We start from the raw sequence: 19,770 nt of genomic DNA on the forward strand, positions 1-19,770 counted from the left end.
TGGAAGGGAACATAAGTTTTATCATGGGTTAGTCTCCCCCAATATCTTCCACTCGTAGGGATCTGGCCCAGTTGTATAGCTTCACTGCCTCGTGCTCCCAGTCTTCATCTGACAAATGACTTTCATGGCTTGACTCTTCAGTGACTGTGGAGTCTGAATGATCACTTAACAACGATGAAGTTCTCAGCATCTGCTCCAAAATAACAAAGTATAGATTATTCTAAGAAGAAATCACAGCTTAGTTGTTTAGCCTCATACTCCTAAACAGAATCCATTGTACATGTTGCACTATGAGGTGGAATTCAGTGTGGGATGAGGCTGATCATTCCATCAGTGGAAGAATTTTTGCTTTCCAAATGGAACCATCTCCCCCCTCTCCTGTGCACAGAGCCAATTTGGGGGAAGTCATGGGGCACACAAAGGGGGGGGGACACTGTTGCACTAGCAGTTTTTGTTCATTTAGTTGAACCCACCCATAATAACAAACAAACAAACAAACAAACAAACAAACAAACAAACATAAGACAGTCTTGGATTGGACACTTGAGCAGTGTCTGCACTAATCTTCCTTCCTAGGCTATGTTGCAGCAACCAGGATGGTGTCCTATAGGGGCCCTATTGCAGGTTTTGTTGCAGAATGTAACTTACTAAAGCAGAGCTTATTTTATAAACCACTGAGCCTCTTGGGCTTGCCGATCAGAAGGTCAGCGGTTTGAATCCCCGCAACGGGGTGAGCTCCCATTGCTCTGTTCCAGCTCCTGCCAACCTAGCAGTTTGAATGCATGCCAGTGCAAGGAGATCAATAGGTACCACTGTGGTAGGAAAGTAAACAGCATTTCCATGCACTTTAGTTTCCGTCACAGTGTTCTGTTGCGCCAGAAGCAGTGGCTGCTGGCCACATGACCCAGAAAGCTGTCTGTGGACAAATGCCGGCTCCCTCGGCCTGAAAGCGAGATGAGCGCCGCAACTCCATAGTCACCTTTGACTGGACTTAACTGTCCAAGGGTCCTTTTGCATTGCCACTTAGTTAGAAGCAGATCTCAAACACCGGGTATTTCTTTAGAAGGTCTATTACAATTAAGGACTGCAGCCAACCCCTTGAGATCTAGCAAGTGAGGTTGCTTACTAACACGTTAATTCCTGCATTTTTTGCATGCCAAAGCTACAAATGTGTTGTTTTAAAATTATGGAGATGGATTTCTAATCTGTCTAAATGCCTTTTAATAAAATTAAAACAAAATAAAAATGATAGGATCAGTAAAATACCGTATTTTTCGCCCTATAAGACGCACTTTTTCCCCTCCAAAAATGAAGGGGAAATGTGTGTGCGTCCTATGGGGCGAATGCAGGCTTTCCCTGAAGCCTGGAGAGCGAGGGGGGTCGGTGCGCACCGACCCCTCTCGCTCTCCAGGCTTCAGGAAGCTATCCAGTAGCCGTGGGAGACCCAGCTCTCCCAAGGCTAGCAGAGACCTTGCCGGCACCCAGAAGCTTGGGGCGCGCTGAGCTCCGCACGCCCCAAGCTTCGGGCTTAGTGCAGCGCACCTGGGGGGGAAATAAAAATTTTTTCCTTTATTTCCCCCCCAAAAAAACTAGGTGCGTCCTATGGGCTGGTATGTCCTATGGGGCGAAAAATATGGTACAAACTTTTTTGGGTTCTTTATTTAGTGCATTACACAAACGTTTCTCAGCATAGGTGATCAAGAACAATTAGTTAGACATAGTGTTATGCTCTAGTCCTCACCTTTCTGATGGCTTTTATGTAGAACAAGTAGAGTTACCCTGGTCATAATCTTAGAACTGTCTTATTAAGTTCATCCCAAGGGGGGGGAAACAATAAAAGCTCTTTAAAACAGACTAGTAGAATCTTAGCTGTGAGATTTATCAGCATTTGATCAGAAAATTTCTTTTTCTTTTAACATGCTCACCTCTCTTTGTTTCTCAAGGCTATAAGCCTTCCTCATTTTTGCATTCTTCTTCTGAGCTTGGTAAGAGCGACGCCCAGTTCTAGGTGCTGATTTTCTACTCAGTTTTGAGAAGATTGCAGTTGTGGGAATTTGTGGTGGAGTTCTGGAGGGAAAACAATGTTTTAAACAATTTCCCCACACAATTGTACAGAATTGAAATGTTATCAGCATTCACTATATAATAAGGAAATTCCTCCTTTACAGTGTAATCCTCGGCAAGCCTATTCAACAAACCATCCCCAAGTTAATCTAGATTTAGTCCCAATTAAGTGTCCATAGGACTACAACTTTAAAAATGTTTTAATGGGTGCAGCATTAGGTTTCACCAGTAAGAATGAGTAGTCATAACTGCACTGTAATGCTTGCACATTTGTTGTCAGTATTAAACAAATATATTTATCACTGACACTATGAAACATTTAAATCAACAGAACCAAAGCAACATGAAAATACACTTCTGTATCATATTATCAAAATACTGAAACTATCACAAATATATTTTACATTGAAATCATGTTAAAAAATAAATTAATGGGAGCTGAGCCATTTAGCATTACATGGAAAGCCCTTTAAATACATAGCTGCTATAAAACTAAACATGATATGTAATTGTTTAGATCATAATATATAATAAAATAAATTAATGTATTAACTAAGAGCTGTAAGTGGATAGCTGAGGCCAGAGCAATGCTTATCTATATCCAGAAGGGGGAACACCTGCCTTCAAATAAACATTCCATTCCATATCAGTAATGGACATTGTCTTTACAGTGGTACCTCGGGAGGCGAATGGGATCTGTTGCGGAGCCCCGTTCGCATCCTGAGCAGAATGCAACCAGTGTCTGCCCGTGCGCGGGTCGCAATTTGCCGCTTCTGCCGTGAAATGATGCATGTCTAAAAAGTGTGTCACCAACATGAGGAGTTTGAAAAGCTCTGATTTACCTGATTTGACAAATAGCCATGATTTGAGCACGACACGTTTCTTCATTCTGTGGCCTCAGCAGCAGAAATGGCAATTCCATCCTAAGTCTGGTAGATAGCTTCCCAGACTGTGCATAGTCCATGATGTCATACACAATCATTGATCTGGGAAAATCATGTAAAGACAGCCTTCTCCAGCAGTTATGTCTGCCACCATAGTATGCTGGAACCTCATCCATGAGATTGCTATACTAGACAGTCATGAAAGAACAATATGTATGAGAAAGTTGTACTAGGATTCTCTGGTTATCTTTTGTAAACTACACCCTTTACTGCAATTCTTCCATTTTATCAGCCAAGAAAATGAACCCTAAGGCTCCAATTCTGTGAAGTACGTCCCTCTGAATGCAGTGGAACTTACTTCTAAAATATGTAGGGTTGCATTGTATATTATTACTGCTAACATAATATTTTCTATAGGATCTGTTGCCTGGATTATTTAACTGAATTTTACAAATACACAAATATAATCACAGTGTGTGTGGTAATATGCTGTTGCCTTGCTCTTACTAGTGTTGTATTTAAGTTGACTTTGGGGCTGCTCAGATCTTCCTCCAAACCTCTTCCCAAGTGAGACTGGAAGCAGGGTCTTGGACTCATTCATTCCCTCCTCCAACCCTTCCCACGTGTTCGGTCTTTTTCATTATCAGATTAATTACAGTGGTACCTCAGGTTAAGTACTTAATTCGTTCCGGAGGTCCATACTTAACCTGAAACTGTTCTTTACCTGAAGCACCACTTTAGCTAATGGGGCCTCCTGCTGCCGTCGTGCCGCCGGAGCCCGATTTCTGTTCTCATCCTGAAGCAAAGTTCTTAACCTGAAGCACTATTTCTGGGTTAGCAGAGTCTGTAACCTGAAGCGTATGTAACCCGAGGTACCACTGTAATTAATTATGGCATAAGGGGTGGAGAACATAAGCATTGCTTACTTGTACGTGGTCTCTTATTGTAGCCACATCCAATTCCTCTGTTATTCCGTATTTCTTATGCTGAAGTTCATCCTGCAGTATCTGATTATAATATGTCCGGTATCCCATTAACTTGCAAGCATCAACAGCCGCCTATCAATCATCAGAAAATATAGAAATAGCCTCAGTGTCACTGTAACTCTACCCTAAATCACCATTCTGAAATCCTCATGCATTCAAGACAAAGCTCAGCCTGATTATACCATTATAATCAAAAGTGCATCAATTTTGTATCTGAAAATTTTATAGGAGCTTGATGATGCATTTTCTAAGGCACGGTTCAGAAGCTTAGTGGAAAAATAATCCTAGTCTCATAAAGAAATGTAGCTGTATCCTTTCCATCATGAGCTAAGTGTTACATGTGCCCACATCAGTTTTTGAAAGGGAAGAACAGCATGAATATGTTCTCCATACAAAGTGTGTGCATCATACAGTAAGTTTATAATATTCTTAATATTTTAGTGTACACCACTTAGTATGTGAAGTGCAGGGTACAATTTCAAATAGTAAATTCAAACACAATGTGAAGAAACAGATATTGATGGGGAGGGCAATCTGTACACTAACTGTGATGTCTTAGAACCGTAACACTAAGAACTCAAAAAATTCTAAAGAAGGGTCATCTAGTCCAAACTCCTGCACTGCTGGAATCTCAAGTAAAGCATATGTTAGCCATCTAACCTTGGCTTAAAAACATCCAAGGAAGGAGAGTCCACCACCTCCTGAAGGAGACCGTTCTACTGTCAAACAGGTCTTACTGTCAGAAAGTCTTATTGATGCTTAGTTGGAATCTCCTTTCTTTTAATTTGAAGCCATTGGTTCGAGTCCTACCCTCCAGAGCAGAAGAAAACAAACTTGCTCCATCTTCCATTTGACAACTCATTAGGTATTTGAAGACAGCTATCTTGTCTCCTCTCAGTCTCTAATTTTCCAGGCTAACCATACCCAATTCCCTCAACTGTTCCTCATCAGGCTTGGTTTCCGGACCCTTGTTTTTGCTCTTGTTGGAATTGTCTGCATTTGTGCCTTCAATATTTCACCTTTAAGAAACTCCCATCCATCTTGGACTCCCTTCTCTTTTAAGTATTTCTGACTATGGCATTTCACTCAATAGTTCCTTAAGATTTCTGAAATCAGCCTTCAAGTTCAGAGTGGGTATCCAACTATACTCAGCTTTTCCTTGCTTCTATATAATGAAACCCAAGAGAACATGATCACTTCCTCCCAAGGTTCCCAGTACTTTGACTTCCTCACTGGCTAAATTAGGACCTCTGCTTGGCCTACTTAGGCCCATGGGCTGAGATTTCTGCATTGCAGGGGGTTGGAATTGTTGACCCTCATGATCCCTTCCAACTCTACAATTCTGATTCCTCACAGCTGGGGTAAAGTTATCATAATTAAGAACGGTAGCGTTTTAAATATAAAGAACAACTTATTATAGTATCAAGCTTAGGTAACAGATGATACAGAACATTTAAAAAAATATCCAATAGGTTACCTCACTTGTTGCTGTTATTACGCTTTTCCCAGTGATGTAATGGGTGTTTTGGTCTCTTGACTTGCAAAATATCTTGAACACAACGAAAGGGGGGAAATCAGATCCAGCTAATCTGAAGGGAGGGGAAACACCAGAACTTAATTACCTATTGTTATTAAACAGCTTATTTATTGTTTGGCAATGGAAGTGACTGTTTTCATTTTAGTTCTAATTTAAATACTATGATTGGCGATGTTTTAAAAATCCATCTGTGGTTTTATTTAACAAAGACAATCCAACAAATTATATCCTTAATCCCAAACACATGTTAAGAGTATGTTCCCTTGAAAGGTATGGGATTAGCTCCAATCTGTATGCAAATTCAGGTCTATGGGATGGATTTAACTAACCTGGTTCACTAGTGGAAGCCAGGGCAAGGATTCCCAATATTGAAGTGGGGCTTTCTGCTCCTCTTCCCCCAAATCTGCTCTGGATTAGTAGAACCCCCAGAATAGAGCATGAAGGAAGAAATGGTTGCATTGATAGATATGTAAATTATATCATATATGTAAATTATGTAATCAATATGGTATATGTTTATATGTATGTATAATGAAAAACCAATAAAAATTTATCTGACGAAAGAAATGAAATGCTTGCGTTGACAGAATGATCAAATTAGCACCATGTTGAATTCTACCCTATGCGTGTAAAATGTTTTCCTTTCTGGAGCTCTATCTGCTGGGAACAGAGAACACATTTTGCCTCACTGGACTAGAATTACCGTATTTTTCGCCCCATAGGACACACCGGCCCATAGGACACACCAAGTTTTTTTGGGGGGAAATAAAGAAAAAAAATTTATTTCCCCCCCAGGCGCTTGTGGGGCCGGCAACGGGGAGAAGCGCTCTTCTCCCCGCCGCCCGCCTGCAGACCAGGTCCGGGGACAGCGGGAAGACGCGCTGCGCCTCCCCGCTGTCCCCGGAGCTTGCGGGGCTGGTGACCGGGAGAAGCACGCATCTCCCCGCCATCAGCCTCCAAACCACATCGTGAGACAGCGGGATGGCGGTGTTCCGCCTCCCCGCTGTCCCCCGACCTTGTGGGACTGGCGCTGCGGCTCTCCTGAAGCCTGGAGAGCGAGAGGGGTCGGTGCGCACCGACCCCTCTCGCTCTCCAGGCTTCAGCGAAAGCCTGCATTCGCCCCATAGGACGCACACGCATTTCCCCTTCATTTTTGGAGGGGAAAAAGTGCGTCCTATAGGGCGAAAAATACGGTAAATTTGCAGTGCTAAACATATAGCTGACCAGTGAGTCTTGGTACATCTTGGGAGGAAGTAGTGAAAATAGATCTCTCGCTGTCCTCTGTTAACAGCAGCTCTGCCAATGCTATCAAGTCAAGGGAACTCTATGGATGGGACTCAAGTGTGTTTAAGGCAACAATCTTGGACATAGTTATAAGGAAATAAGATCAAATGTATATGTTCAGTAAAATCACTTGGTAAAGTCTATATCATTTCAGACTATAAGCTGCCTAAATGCCTATCTATCTATCTATCTATCTACCTATACCTCCTGCATGTTGAAAATCAGCTTATCAAGCAGAAAGATATACTTAGGACTGCAGCCTTAGTTACTGTCATCAGTAAAAATACACTTGCTCAGAAGGAGTCTATATTGGTGTTTTTTCATAGTAAAGTATCACTATGAGATGCTTATGATTCTTGTATACTACTGTTCTTATGAAGCTACTGCCATGCAAAGTAGAATAATATATTGGTTCATTTATCAATAGGAACAATTCATTCTCAATTACTCTTCTTTGGAAGAAACTTACTCCATTGGAATCACCCCTACATAGTAACATTTAAAAGGTGAAGAAAGAGACCATTAAACTAAACAAAATATATTAAACCAAGGCATGGAAATTTCATACTTTTACCTGAATCGAACTCTGCACGTAAGTGTAGGGTCTTTAAGAAGTTCAGCCTCCAAAGGACACACTCTTTTCAAAATATCATGGGTAATGCAGTACTCCTGAAATAAATATATGTTTTGCTCAGGGAGTTTTCAACAAGCTTTGTTTTAAAGCAGCATTTAAAATATCTCTATCTTGCAAAAAAAAAAAAAAGTATATATGAGACAAAACAAAAGAAATAAGGCATACTGAAGCAGTGATAATTAAAAAGAAAAAAGGAGGAACCCTCAGTGAGGAGGTTGGAAGTCATATGGAGAAATTAAGAATTTGTAAATTAAGAAAAAGACTTAAACAAAATAACTCTTTGTTAGGAATTTAAGGATTTGTATAAATAGGTTGGAATGTAAATTTTTTGTCGTGTGGAAAATCAAGAAAAAGCAAAAAAAAATCTCTACCTTGCTCTTCACTGTGAATAACAATTCTAGAGCAGATAACAATAAAATGTACATATGAAGGTTAAAAAAAAGTAAAGGACCCCTGGAACGCTGGAACGGAAACAAGAGTGCACAGAAATGCAACAATTTTATAGTAAAGGTGGAATATATTACAGTCACAATCCAGGTCAGGAGTAAAGGAAGAGGGAAGTATCAGCATGCTATAGAAGGGCAGGACTCCAACTCTGAAGTGTTTTAATTGACTTTAATTTTGTAATTTTATATTGTTGTAACTTGCCTGGTGTAACTGTTTTTAAACAAACATCAATGTACAGAAGTAGAAATTATTTTAAAGAAAAATTCTAAGGACAACCCCTCTTGTAAACAGCAACTACTCCCCAAAACAAAATAAGAAATAAACTCAGTGACCACAGATTGTTGAGAGTCTATATGGATGGAAATGGAAAATTGGAGGATAAGGTAATAGAATGGAGTATGCAGGAAGAATGCATGGCTAACTAGAACCCTGAATAGGAACATGGCACACTGCAACTTTCTGTTGAAGGCCCATTTATATAGTCACCCTTTCAGTCTGAAAAAGAACAGGTGCCCGTCAACGTCTAACTTCAACTAGAATGTTGAGGAACTGGCTATTTCAGGGTCTGCAGCAAACCAACACATCTTCAGACAAATTAGAAAAAAGTAACGGGTCATTATTTGCTTATTTGGCTTGAAAGGCATGGAAGACTGGGAGTAATGAAGAGCAATGAAGATTGCTTGTGTGTGTGTGTGTGTGTGTGTGTGTGTGTGTACACTTCTGGTCACAGCCTGGTCCCTGGATAACCAGGTGGTAACAATGGCCAGGAGTGCTTTTTATCAACTTCAGTTTGTGCACCAACTTGTGCACAATATAGAGTAACTGGGGTTGGCCTCATGCTTCAACCACATACAGGATAATGTAATGCACTCTATATTTAGTTGCTCTGAAGATGGTTGGCAAACTTCAAACAAATGCATCTACTATGGTTTTGACTCCAATTATATTATCTAATATAGTAGCCTTCTGCATTGGTTACCGATTTATTTCTGGCCTCAATTCACTGTGCTGGTTAGACCTTTAAAATCTTAAACCAGTTGTGGCCCACCTCTGAGCTTCCGAATTTGTACTGTTTTACTTTCAGGAGCAATAATTATTCCTGATGGGGAAATGGCCAAAAATCAATTCTTGCTGCTCAGTAATTTAGGATGCAGCAACTTTCTGGTGGGCTTTCCTCTTACAACACACAGCCCAGCCCCTCTGTGTTAGCAGATTTCTACTGCCAACAGTGACAGAGAGCATGAAAGCATTATCCCTGGGTCCCTGCTAGCTTTGAATATTTGTGTGTATACTGTTACAAATAAAACAAATATATTCATGATACCTTGAGGGATACCCCTTGCAAGCCAGAGCTTGTTTCTTTTCCTCAATGCATCCATACAAAGGGAAACCACTTTAAAAATAGAGTTATAATGACACATTAAACTATAGGAGTACATCTAGTCAGCCCAAATCACATGCAAGAGCATACCGCTGCCCGAATTGTATGTTTCATGAGTCTATACAACCGTAGCCTTGTGTGACTCCACCACGCCTTCTGAATAGTTTTTGCTGCTGCGTCAGGATGAGACCTGGTGGAATAAATTGCAAATCACCAGACTATAGTGATTGGAACTTAAAATTATTGCCAGAAATCAATTAAATCCCCACAAGCCCATACAGGGAGGAAGGGTGCATAGCTGGGTACACTTGTTCTGGACCTCAGAGAGCTATGACAGCCAGTGCTGGTCCGCCAGGGGCCTGCCAAACTTATGCTGTTTGAGTTGATAACTTTACCCTAACAAGTCCTTTACTCCCCAGGCCTCATACAAGCTCTGCACCAGCCTGCACCCACATGCTGGAAAGAGCTTCCCTGTTGCTTTCTGTTTTGCAGCTATTACAGACACAAAGTTTCTGACAATGTTTGAAACTCCCATTGTTCTTGATGCATTTTGAAACAGGGAATTTCATTAGTGCAAGCAGTTTGAGCTCTGGGCGCAGTACTGCGCCTAGGAATTCAGGTTAAACCTGCAGAGTGGAAGGAAAGGAAGACCTTTTCCTGCCTCCCCTTCCAGCTACTCTCTGAAGGATGGAGAAGAGACCCTCTTAAAAATATTAGGGGGGTGGGCAGGGGAAGGACTAGACCAAGTGAAAAATGAACATGATTTAGCTGCAATTCATTCATTTACAGCTTTGTATTCTTATTATAAAAAAGCATGCCTAAACATCCTGTTTTTGCCCCCATAACCTGGGTTTAAGGTGCCATTTAGCTCCTAGCTGTCACATCTCTGTTTCTAATACAGTAGTACCTCGGGTTACATACGCTTCAGGTTACATATGCTTCAGGTTATAGACTCCGCTAACCCAGAAATAGTACCTCGGGTTAAGAACTTTGCTTCAGGATGAGAACAGAAATCACGCGGCGGCGGCACGGCAGCAGTGGGAAGCTTCATTAGCTAAAGTGATACCTCTACCTCAGGTTAGAGTTCTTAACAGTTTCGGTTAAGAACGGACCTCCGGAATGAATTTAGTACGTAACCAGAGGTACCACTGTACTGGTTTCTGACCATCAAAAAGGTGGCACCCTTCAACATTGATTAAACTGTGCTCTCCAGGCCAATGTTTTTGAGCCATAAAAGAACATATATTCTTCAGAAAACTGCTTACAAAACAAGTTGTTCTATTTGTTCAACCCTTGTAGTTTGGGGGCCAGAGTCCACACAGATCCATATTCATATTTAAAGATTGATTAGCTTTTTCCAACTTGCACAAACTTTTCAACGTGTTACATTACGCTCCCCCTGCAAACCCGTCAGAAGCCGGCCGTTGGGACTTAAATCCGAGGTATGCTTAGACTAGGGACTCAGCTGCAAATAAAACGTTTTAAGTGTGTTTCAAGTGCAATATACAACATGACACGAGGTGGCACTGGTGAGCCTTATGGAAAACTCAATGTATTTTTTTTTTTTAAAGCATTTTCAGAGCGGCTTTTACATGTGTGTAAATCGTTTTCTTTCGCGTTTCCTTAAGAGTTGGGTGAGGCGGAAATTCAGCACGCGGGGAAAGCTACACTTACTGAGCGCCTGCCTCACATGCGGATGGTAAAAGCCCCCACGCGAAACCCGCACGGCCAACTCCTTCTGCTCTGTCCTAACAGATTCACGGTAGAATTGGAAAAGCATAGCCCACTTTCAGCCCAGAGCCAGGCTCCCAGCTTATCCGACGCCCTTACCTCCGCTTTACTCTGCTGTCACTCTTGGATCCTGCCGGGCGAGAGCTCCTGCTCCATATCGTGGCCATCCTCGACTCAAGAGCCCGCAGGCGCCGCAGTCGAACTCCTTTCGCCGGTCGCCTAGCAACAGGGACGCGCAACGCGACCGGAAGCCAAGTTGGCCACCGCCCACCAATCGCGCGCGACGTCTCTCCTCCCCCTTCCCTCGTGTCGCGCTGGTGCCTCTCTGGCGTCCGTCCGCGGCGCGTGGTTTGTGCGTCATTGCCGTCGCGCCGCACTCCAGCAGCGGCGCTGTCCTCGGCATGTTCAAGGTGAGAAAGTTTCACCGGTAGTTCTCGAGGAGGAACGATATCACTGTGGTTAGTTTTCTTTCTCTGCCTCCGCCCCCCGCCCCGGCTCTCTTTCGCCGCGCGCGACTTTCGAACTGTTTGTGTGTGTGTGTGCGCGCGCGCGCGCCCTTGCACCGTTACGGTCGGCGCCGCGCTCGTATTACCGCGCGGTTGCCATGGAAACATGCCAATCAATTGCGGCGGTTTTTTAAAAAAGGGGGGTGTAGACGGAGGTTTGCGCGCGCTGGGGTTAGCAGCCCCGCCCTCTTCAGTTTTGTCTTTTGTGTGGCCGTTTGGGCTCCTCGGGGTGGGGGGTGGGGAGCGAGGCGGACCGGGGAGTGAACTGGTCTTCTAATTCCGAATCCTCCGCCCGCACACATAGGGAGCCCTCTCGATGCTGGGTCAATACAATACGGAGTTCAACTCGTGTTTCAGCCCTCGCGCAAATCACCGCTTCCCTCCCATTTAGAAAAGAATCTAAATGCGATCTGGTGCTGTCGGCTCGATTAGATGTACGCATATGGCGATCAAAAAAACCCCAGTGATGATGTTCCCCTGTCGGTGTTCATTTCCCAGCAGAGTTCCTAGTTCCTAGCAGGCTTTTTAAAACGACTAAATCGCATGCAGTTTGATGGCGCTGACTCCCAAGCGAGTTTAGGATTGTAGTCTTGTGTTGTAGAGGAGTTGTTTATAGTGCAATCCTGCACACGTCAAATCAGAAGTAAATACCACTGAATTCTGTGAGACGTGCTCTCACATAAGTAAGTGGCTGTAGGGATGCAGCCTTAGTTCATAGCACAACCAGAGAATCCTTTATCACCTTCAAAGATGGAGGTTGCAGTCCTAACACCACTTCCTGTGGAGTAAACCCCATAGAATTCAGTAGGACTTCTGAGCCTATGTTTACATATGAATAGAATAAGTAACTCATCATGAAGTGAACTGTAATGCACAGATGTTTTATTATGCCATAATAAATCCGTTAGTTTTTAAGGTGCCACAAGCCTCTTTGCTTTTGCTGTTTTGCATGGAATACTGCAGGGGCAAACAATATATGGAACTTTTTTTTTTTTTTAAAGGAAGATGGTCTGCCATGTAATTTGTATTAGAATTCACAATGCCTACAAACCTGAGTGAAGTTTTGCTTCTGATACAGAGGGACAATGAAACTTATTTCGGATCTGTTATAGGAGTAACTACTCATCCCTCATCAGAGGAGCATTGATTGTTGATTTGTATGTTTCAGTTTATATTCAGATGTTTGAAAATACAGTACAGTAGTTGCTATTTTTCTAGGGTTATACATCCTGCCATTCTACAGGGGGAGCTATAGGACCAAGCTTTGTGAAATAGAAAGGTGTTTTGTATGTTAATTAACAATGTAATTGTTAAAAAAATAATGATCTGTTTTTCACTTAACTGTATTTGATGTAATTCATATTCCTAACCAGTTAATTTGTGGAAGAAAAATGCATATGCTCTTAACTCTTGGATTTGAAGACTTTGTTATTCTGTCTTCGTTGCTAATTTAACTGCTGTGGTTTCAGTACAATCAAGTAAATACGTTTTGTGGAACAAAATAAATAATTCAATGGTAGTTTTGAACATGGTTGTAAAATAGAGGCTATTAAATGCCTTCCTTTTGATAAAACACTATGCACACTAGATAGTCTATGAATTAACAGTTAAAAGTATAAATTAAACTTTCTGGGCCATTTTCAGTACTGAGCATTTGCAGAGCTTTGTGTTCTACATTATAATCATATGCATGTTTACAGAAAAATTTCCCCTCCCCAGCTTCAGTGGTACTTAATTCCAAATAAAAGTGCACTGGGTGGCAACCATAGAAAACCTGATGAAGATTGAAGTGTTGTTCTATTTTAGGCATCTGTTTATTTTAAGAGAACGTGTTACTAATAATATGATTTCTGTTTGATGAATTTGAGTGAACACTTCAATGCCATGTGGGAGCTCAAGTGTGCACATAAAGTTTCTCAGTCTCTGTGTGCACATAAAGTGTTTTCTCCCCCCCTGCCCCCGCCCAATTTATTATGGTAGACAAATAAGGATCTAGACAAACAAGGATCTGCGCACACTGCTTTTCTTTCTCTTTAAGTGATGCCTGCCCATTGTTCTGAATATGGGTGGCTTAAAATCCTTGGAAGAGTGATACAAATTGATTGTAGTCCTTATGCCGTCAGACATTTATATAATTTGTGTGCTCTATTCATCTTGCCTCATAACTAAATTTATTGTAGCAAACATGTTGGTATTGGTATTTACAGATTATCTCCAAAGAACTAATTTCCCTAACCTCTGGAGGTTAGTATGTTCTCTTCTTTGGTAATTAATATTTATTTATAACAACAAACAATTACAGAAATGATGGACAGTTTCATTTCTGATGGCAGCTGAGTGTCAGGAATTGAAAGCACAGCTTTTCAAGCTAGATTTCTGTGGAAGCTTATCAGAAAATATTGATTTGCCTCCACTGTGCTCCAGTTCAGGCTTAACTGAAAACAGAAATGTTATTGACATGCTATCCTCAAGAAATGCAAACAGAAATACTGACAAAAATGTAGATTGGTAACAATGGACAGGGTTCTCTAACTGCACACTTCTGATAAACACCCTGGCTTTTTTATCTGCATGTATATTAGGCTTATGGGATGTGCAATATAATTCCACTTGAGCCCATAAAATATAAATGTTTTCATCATATTTAGGTAAAGCTATTGATGGCTGCTCCTGCTAGTTTAAGCTTCCTTGCTGTACAAGTTTATGCTGCTGCTCCTGAGAGTGATGCATCTAAAAATAACTTACTGAAAGTTGATGAGGTAAGAGTCTGTTGTCTTTGTAAACAATTGTTTTCGGTTAGCCAGCACCCAGTTTCAATGTGGCCATTCTTAATTAAGAAGGTTCCTCTTTCTGGGGTGCAATTATTCTGCATACACATTGATGTCCTGAAGTAATGCAGTACTACTTAATGTTTATTATTGTAGAATAATTTGACAATAGCAAGTAACTTTGTGTTTTCTGTTGTTCACAGCTTTCACTCTATACTAGTCCATCACCAAAATCAAAGTATGTGGAAGATACGCATACACAGTTGGAGGAAGGTATCTGTTATGTGCGGCAATCTTTGGAGCCATACACAGCCTGGTTTCAGGTATAGCAGTATGTAATATGTCATTGAGAGTCCTGGCAACTGATGAATTCATATTAACATGAAGATCTCATTCCAGAACTTCCCATGAGTAGAACCAGTTCTCTTGCATACTAACTGTTGATACAGACGTCCACATATCATCATTTTGCCAGGATATGCTGTCTTGAAGTAATTCTAAATACAGATTTGCCTGACAAGCTATCTGACCTAGATTTTGTTTGGTTTCAGACACAAATTGGGTGTTAACACATGTTACTTAGCACCTGTAACAAATGTGCTTGAAAATGCCCAATTTGTTCTTTGTTGAAGGAAGTTCTCTTAATGGAGTTTTTGGGTTGTAAGCTGAGGGGTACAGTTAATAGGAACTTTATAGAGTTTAAATTCATAATGAGACTAAGCTTTAACTGTTAATTATTTCAGATTGTGGAGATGCAAGTATAAGAATTCCACAAGCAGGTTGTAGTCCAGATAAGCTAATGGCCAGTGCATTTACATTTTAATCTCCCAGTCCTGTTACTGAAGCTTCCATACACCCCTCTGGTTTTAGGGCCCCCCAAGACCACCTGCAATTTGGTGGTGCTGGCAGATTTTTTAAACAGGGCTATGCGCTGGATTCGGTCAAGGCCCGAGCCAGGGAAAAGGTTGGAGCCCACTGCCAGAGTTTTCTTCCTGCAGGGTGCCCCTTTGCTAGCAGCTTTTGTGGGGCACTTATAAAGCAGTGCCCCACCAAATCGACACCCCTGCTCTCTGCTTCCTTCTCTGCCTCTCATGGCTGTATGTTTAATTAGGCTTTAGTGTTGTTGTTTTAAACCAAATAAACATAAGCCCTACACCTGAACTACTTTGGGGCCAGTTCTAGGGTGGTGCGGGTGGTTCTGGATAGAGTGTCCTGATTTGAGACCGGGTGATTGTGGTCATGGCTGATGGGGCTGTGCACAGCCCTGTTTTTTTAACCTACCTTTAAAAACTAAGCTGACACGTGCCATGTTCCAGTAATATCCTGCTTGTGGTTCAGGTTGTTCTGGTTTCATTTGCAGCTGTGGCACCATTCTTGGTACCACTTCCATGTTGCTTCCTGGTTGTGACTATTACTGGGAACAGTGGCATGTGGTGAATTTTTTCTTCTTCTTCGTCAAATCTTTATTAGGCATTACAAGTATAAGCCATCATAAAACATCCATATATAAAATTTTAAAATATATACAAATAAACAGCTATGTAAAATATATAATAATGAGGATTTTCATTGGGATTTCTCTATGAAAATTTTCGTAGGGGAACAGCTGGAGCCAGAGGCACCAGCTTGCAAGGGCGATGGGGCAGCACATCATGTGTGTGACATTGTGACATCCTGACGTTGCATGCATGAACATCGTGCCTTGGGCAGAAGCTTCCCAGGCTTTGGGAAGGAGGCATCAGGGTTCTGATAGGATGCTGGAGCCCTCCTGCCTCCTTCTCAGAGCTGGGATGGCTCTTGGACCCATGAGCATCACACCTCCCACCCTAAGCTGGGCAGAAGCTTCCCAGGCTTTGGGAAGGAGGTGCATGGGACACATTTAGGGGACTAGCCTTGTCCCCCTAGACCACTGGCTGGGAGGTGCACTGTGTAGTGCTTGTGCAGGATTTGATCTCTTTCTTTGTTCCCACCCTGGCTAAGAAGTTGGAAAGCAGCAGCCAGGACATTTGAGCATTTTGACTTCCTAAAGTCTCCTCTTGCCTTCCATATCAGAAAAAGGGAGAAGTGAGGGAAGCTACCTCAGTCAGGATTCAGGAATTGCTGCCTCAAATATGGGAATGGAGAGCTCCTCTTCCCCCTCCTCATGAGGTCGGTCTGATGAGTAGAGTGAGACATGAGCTTCCATGAGTTGTAAGGTTACAGAATAGAGGAAGGGGCTAGAGCTAGTGCACTTGTCTGCTCCCCGACCCAAATCACACACATGCAGATTATTTTGCAACACTCAAGAAGGCTCTAGGTTGCCTTCTGGAAATAAAGTGTTTGGATTAGAGTGTGCCTTGTACAAATGACAGGACCATTTAGAGACACCTAGAAGTGAGGAATCACTAGCTTACATTCCTTCTTGTGTGTGTGGTAGACATTCAATATTAAGCCTGGTGTTACTGGGTAGCCTACAACACAGTATAATACGGTATATAGAGATATGATCTATATAGAAACCATTTTAAATTGCTTTGGAATACCTGTAATGCCACTAGGTGCTTACAAACGGCTTCGTGATCTTCTTTGATGAAAAACAGTAGCAATTATCACTGTTGTTCCCATCTCTAGGGTTTTTCTGACAAAGCCATGCCCAAAGTAGAAAAAGCAGCTGAATATGGCAGAGGTAAGATCCATTGATAGTTCCTACAACTAAATCAGATGTGGTTAAGTAGTAGCAAGATTATAAAAACAGTTCTGCATAATCTGTATGATTGCAGCCGTATTGAACATTGCTAAAGCAGTTGCCTCATTCTGCTCAAGGGGAAACTAGCCATGTAAGCTGCTTATTTCTGCCCTCTTAAAGGTCTCATTTATTATAGGCACATCACACCAAAGGTTACCCATAATGAGATCCTGTGGGGACCTAGACATACTGAGCCCATTACAGTGGTTGTTTTGTTGTCAGTATGCTGATTATAATTAACACAAAAGGCTTCCACCTTTTTTACTGCAATTTTCAAATCTTTGCCTAAGTTATGCGGGAATGTGCTTTTCTCAGCTTACTGTAGTTTTTCACTGCAGCTCTTAATTCTCTCCTCTCCAAGAACATTATGGCAATGATGGGTCTGATATGCTACATGGAAAGGCTGGGAGATGGGAAGCATTAGGGGGCAACAAGATACCTGAATTCTGTGTTAAGGCTATGTTGAAATAATAGGTTTTTATGCTCCTATACCTATACTGAAACATTAGAAGATATGCAGCCTTGGGTTCTCTTTCTCTCTGTAAAGGAACCCCTGTCTTTTCAGCATTTCCTGTTTAAACAAGGAAATGTTTCTGTTCTTTATTGTCATGACTTTCTAGATGTGCATTGTATTTCTCCAACTTGGCTGTACAGTGAGGCGAGGCACCAGTTAATTGCTGCATATTTATTTGCTGCAATGTATTTGGTTTTATTGGAGCGTATTAGGCTCGGAACAATGTGGTTATAAGAAGATAAGAGACCTATTAGAAACGAAACAAAGGTCTTCCTTATGCTGTTTCAAATAATGGTCAAACAAGAAAGGATTCAGTGAAAGTGCAAAACAAAAGATCTCAAAATTCATCTCTTCAGGGGCATAATGCACTTTGGACTTTGAACCATAAGCTAATAGTGAATAGGTTATGCAAAACAAAAGGATATTTATTTAGATAACATCACTGAGGATCAAATTAGACATTAACATGGAGTTGTCTGTAATGATCTTTTTACAAAAATGAACTATGGGAACTATGGTTTCTAACCCTTCACTCCATGTCATTTTCTTGCTAGCTCCCCCACTCCGTGTCATTTGCCCCTACTGGAAACAGTATAGTCATATACTACCTGTCCGTGTATGTCATTAAAAAATAAAAATCCTTAAGCTAAAAGAATCCTATTCTTTTTCTCTCTCTCTCACTGTTTAAATGATTTAAAAAACAGAAAGAATGACAAAATCCACCGTTGGGCAGTACTTTTATTAGGACCAGCCAAAATTGTGGCAAGTTCTCAAAAACTCTTCATTTAGATTACATTTGCTTTTTAAAAATGTAGAGAAATGGAAGAGAGAATATTTATCGCTCATCTAAAGCATCCCTGACAGTTGGCCATCCAACCTCTGCTTAAGAACTTCCTATGAAGTGCACAGAGACTAAGGCATTGGTTCCGATTTTTGAAAGTATTAATTTCATTTACTCAAGAACTCTCAATGAAGCAGCACATTCACATTTGCTCTGCAAGAATGGTTCCCAGAGATTGTTTCTTTGCCTAACTAGATGTCCATTCTAGTAGCACAAAGAGGACAAGGTGGAAGCTCCATAGTGCTCACTGGGGTTCCGCAAGATCTTTTGGGCAAATTGCTACTCTTAGAACTTTCCTTTTAATTCTTATACTCTTAGCTCAATCTTTTGGTTATGTGACATAGTCTTGATTGCAGATATTCTTTGGATTGCAACATCAACTTGGAATGTTTTTTGAGCTTGCAAGATTCTTGCAGCATCTTTCAGATTCCCATCTGAATTCTTCTAGGTTTCAGGGTTTCAAGGTCTTTTCTGACTACGTGACTCAAAGGCCATAATCCCTGTCCTTATCATAGTGCCTTTAGGGTCTAGGCAAATTGGCACTGTTGTTCTGGAACATGCAGTTTCATCCCCCAAGGAATGTTGTTTTTCTTTAATCTGATGTTATTCTTAAAACAAAGTCCTGTTTTTAGCTGTGTGCAACTGGATCTTGTTTTCCCTGACTTTGGCAACCTTGCACAGCCACATTCCCAAAAATTCACCCATCCCCTATTTATACAAATTAGAATTGAGTACATTATTTTTTTTTTAGTAAGTATAATAGTGTATATGGTTATATTCACAGAACCTTCAGATTCATTTTGCAAAATAAAATCTGGCTTGATGAGGTGTGCGACAGGTACTAAAAAGCTGGGTAGAGCCAGGTTCAAATACCCACATTGCCTCTCATCCTAACCCACCTCATAGAATTATTTTGAGAATAAAATGTGGGGAAGCTATGTATGCTATCCTGAGCTCCTTGGAGGAAAAGTGGGTTATAAGTGGATATTAAAAGTTGCTTGTAGTTGTAACCAATTATTTGTAGTTGGAAATATAAGTGCAAATAATACTTTTAAATTTAATTGAAATTATGAAAATATATACATACTAGTGTAATATGCTGTGGTCTGATTTTTATTTTAGAAGGCTACGAACTTCTCAAAAGCCCACCTCCAGGATTTTATCCAAGGCTTGGTGTCATAGGTTTTGCTGGTATTGTTGGCTTGTTTGTGGCTAGAGGTATGTGATAGTTTACAATTCCCCTCTTCAAATTCTATGTGATAATTTTCTCTTTCATTGACATAAATATTGATGTGCAATGGAGATTTAACTGTATCTTTTTAATGTGTTGAATCCTCATAATTGTAGAGAAGAATTTGGAATTATGTGGGCAGGATCTGCTAAAGGCTTGGAAGCCAGGCTTGAGTTCTTTAGTCGTCAGTATATCTATGTTCTTTGCAATTCTGATCTTCAAATTCTAATCCACTAC

At 41.2% G+C, this 19,770-nt stretch overlaps 2 protein-coding genes across 5 annotated transcripts in view; one reads left to right on the forward strand and one right to left on the reverse strand.

Annotated features, from left to right (window-relative positions):
• Positions 1 to 11,351, reverse strand: LOC307213979 (uncharacterized protein CXorf58; the record flags this gene model as incomplete). The annotated part of the gene is given in 9 exon segments (XM_079972292.1): positions 1 to 190; positions 1,926 to 2,067; positions 2,907 to 3,136; positions 3,875 to 4,006; positions 5,412 to 5,523; positions 7,330 to 7,424; positions 9,308 to 9,407; positions 11,048 to 11,258; positions 11,261 to 11,351. Coding segments are annotated over 9 exon segments (1,275 nt in total). The 3' UTR covers positions 1 to 28.
• The window catches only part of APOO (apolipoprotein O), a 17,538-nt gene continuing 9,027 nt past the window's right edge, over positions 11,260 to 19,770 (forward strand). For 3 of the 4 annotated variants that reach the window (XM_079972310.1, XM_079972309.1, XM_079972308.1), the window contains exons 1-5: positions 11,260 to 11,358; positions 14,103 to 14,213; positions 14,426 to 14,545; positions 16,833 to 16,887; positions 19,425 to 19,520. In XM_079972310.1, coding sequence (XP_079828436.1) covers positions 11,350 to 11,358; positions 14,103 to 14,213; positions 14,426 to 14,545; positions 16,833 to 16,887; positions 19,425 to 19,520 — 391 coding nt within the window. In that variant the 5' untranslated portion in view covers positions 11,260 to 11,349. Of the gene's footprint in view, positions 11,359 to 11,714; positions 12,098 to 14,102; positions 14,214 to 14,425; positions 14,546 to 16,832; positions 16,888 to 19,424; positions 19,521 to 19,770 lie in introns of those variants that run through there. The other variant, XM_079972311.1, reaches the window with a different exon arrangement.

Source organism: Podarcis cretensis (genome assembly GCF_951804945.1).
Source record: "Podarcis cretensis genome assembly, chromosome: 4".
NCBI classification, from domain to species: Eukaryota; Metazoa; Chordata; class Lepidosauria; order Squamata; family Lacertidae; genus Podarcis; species Podarcis cretensis.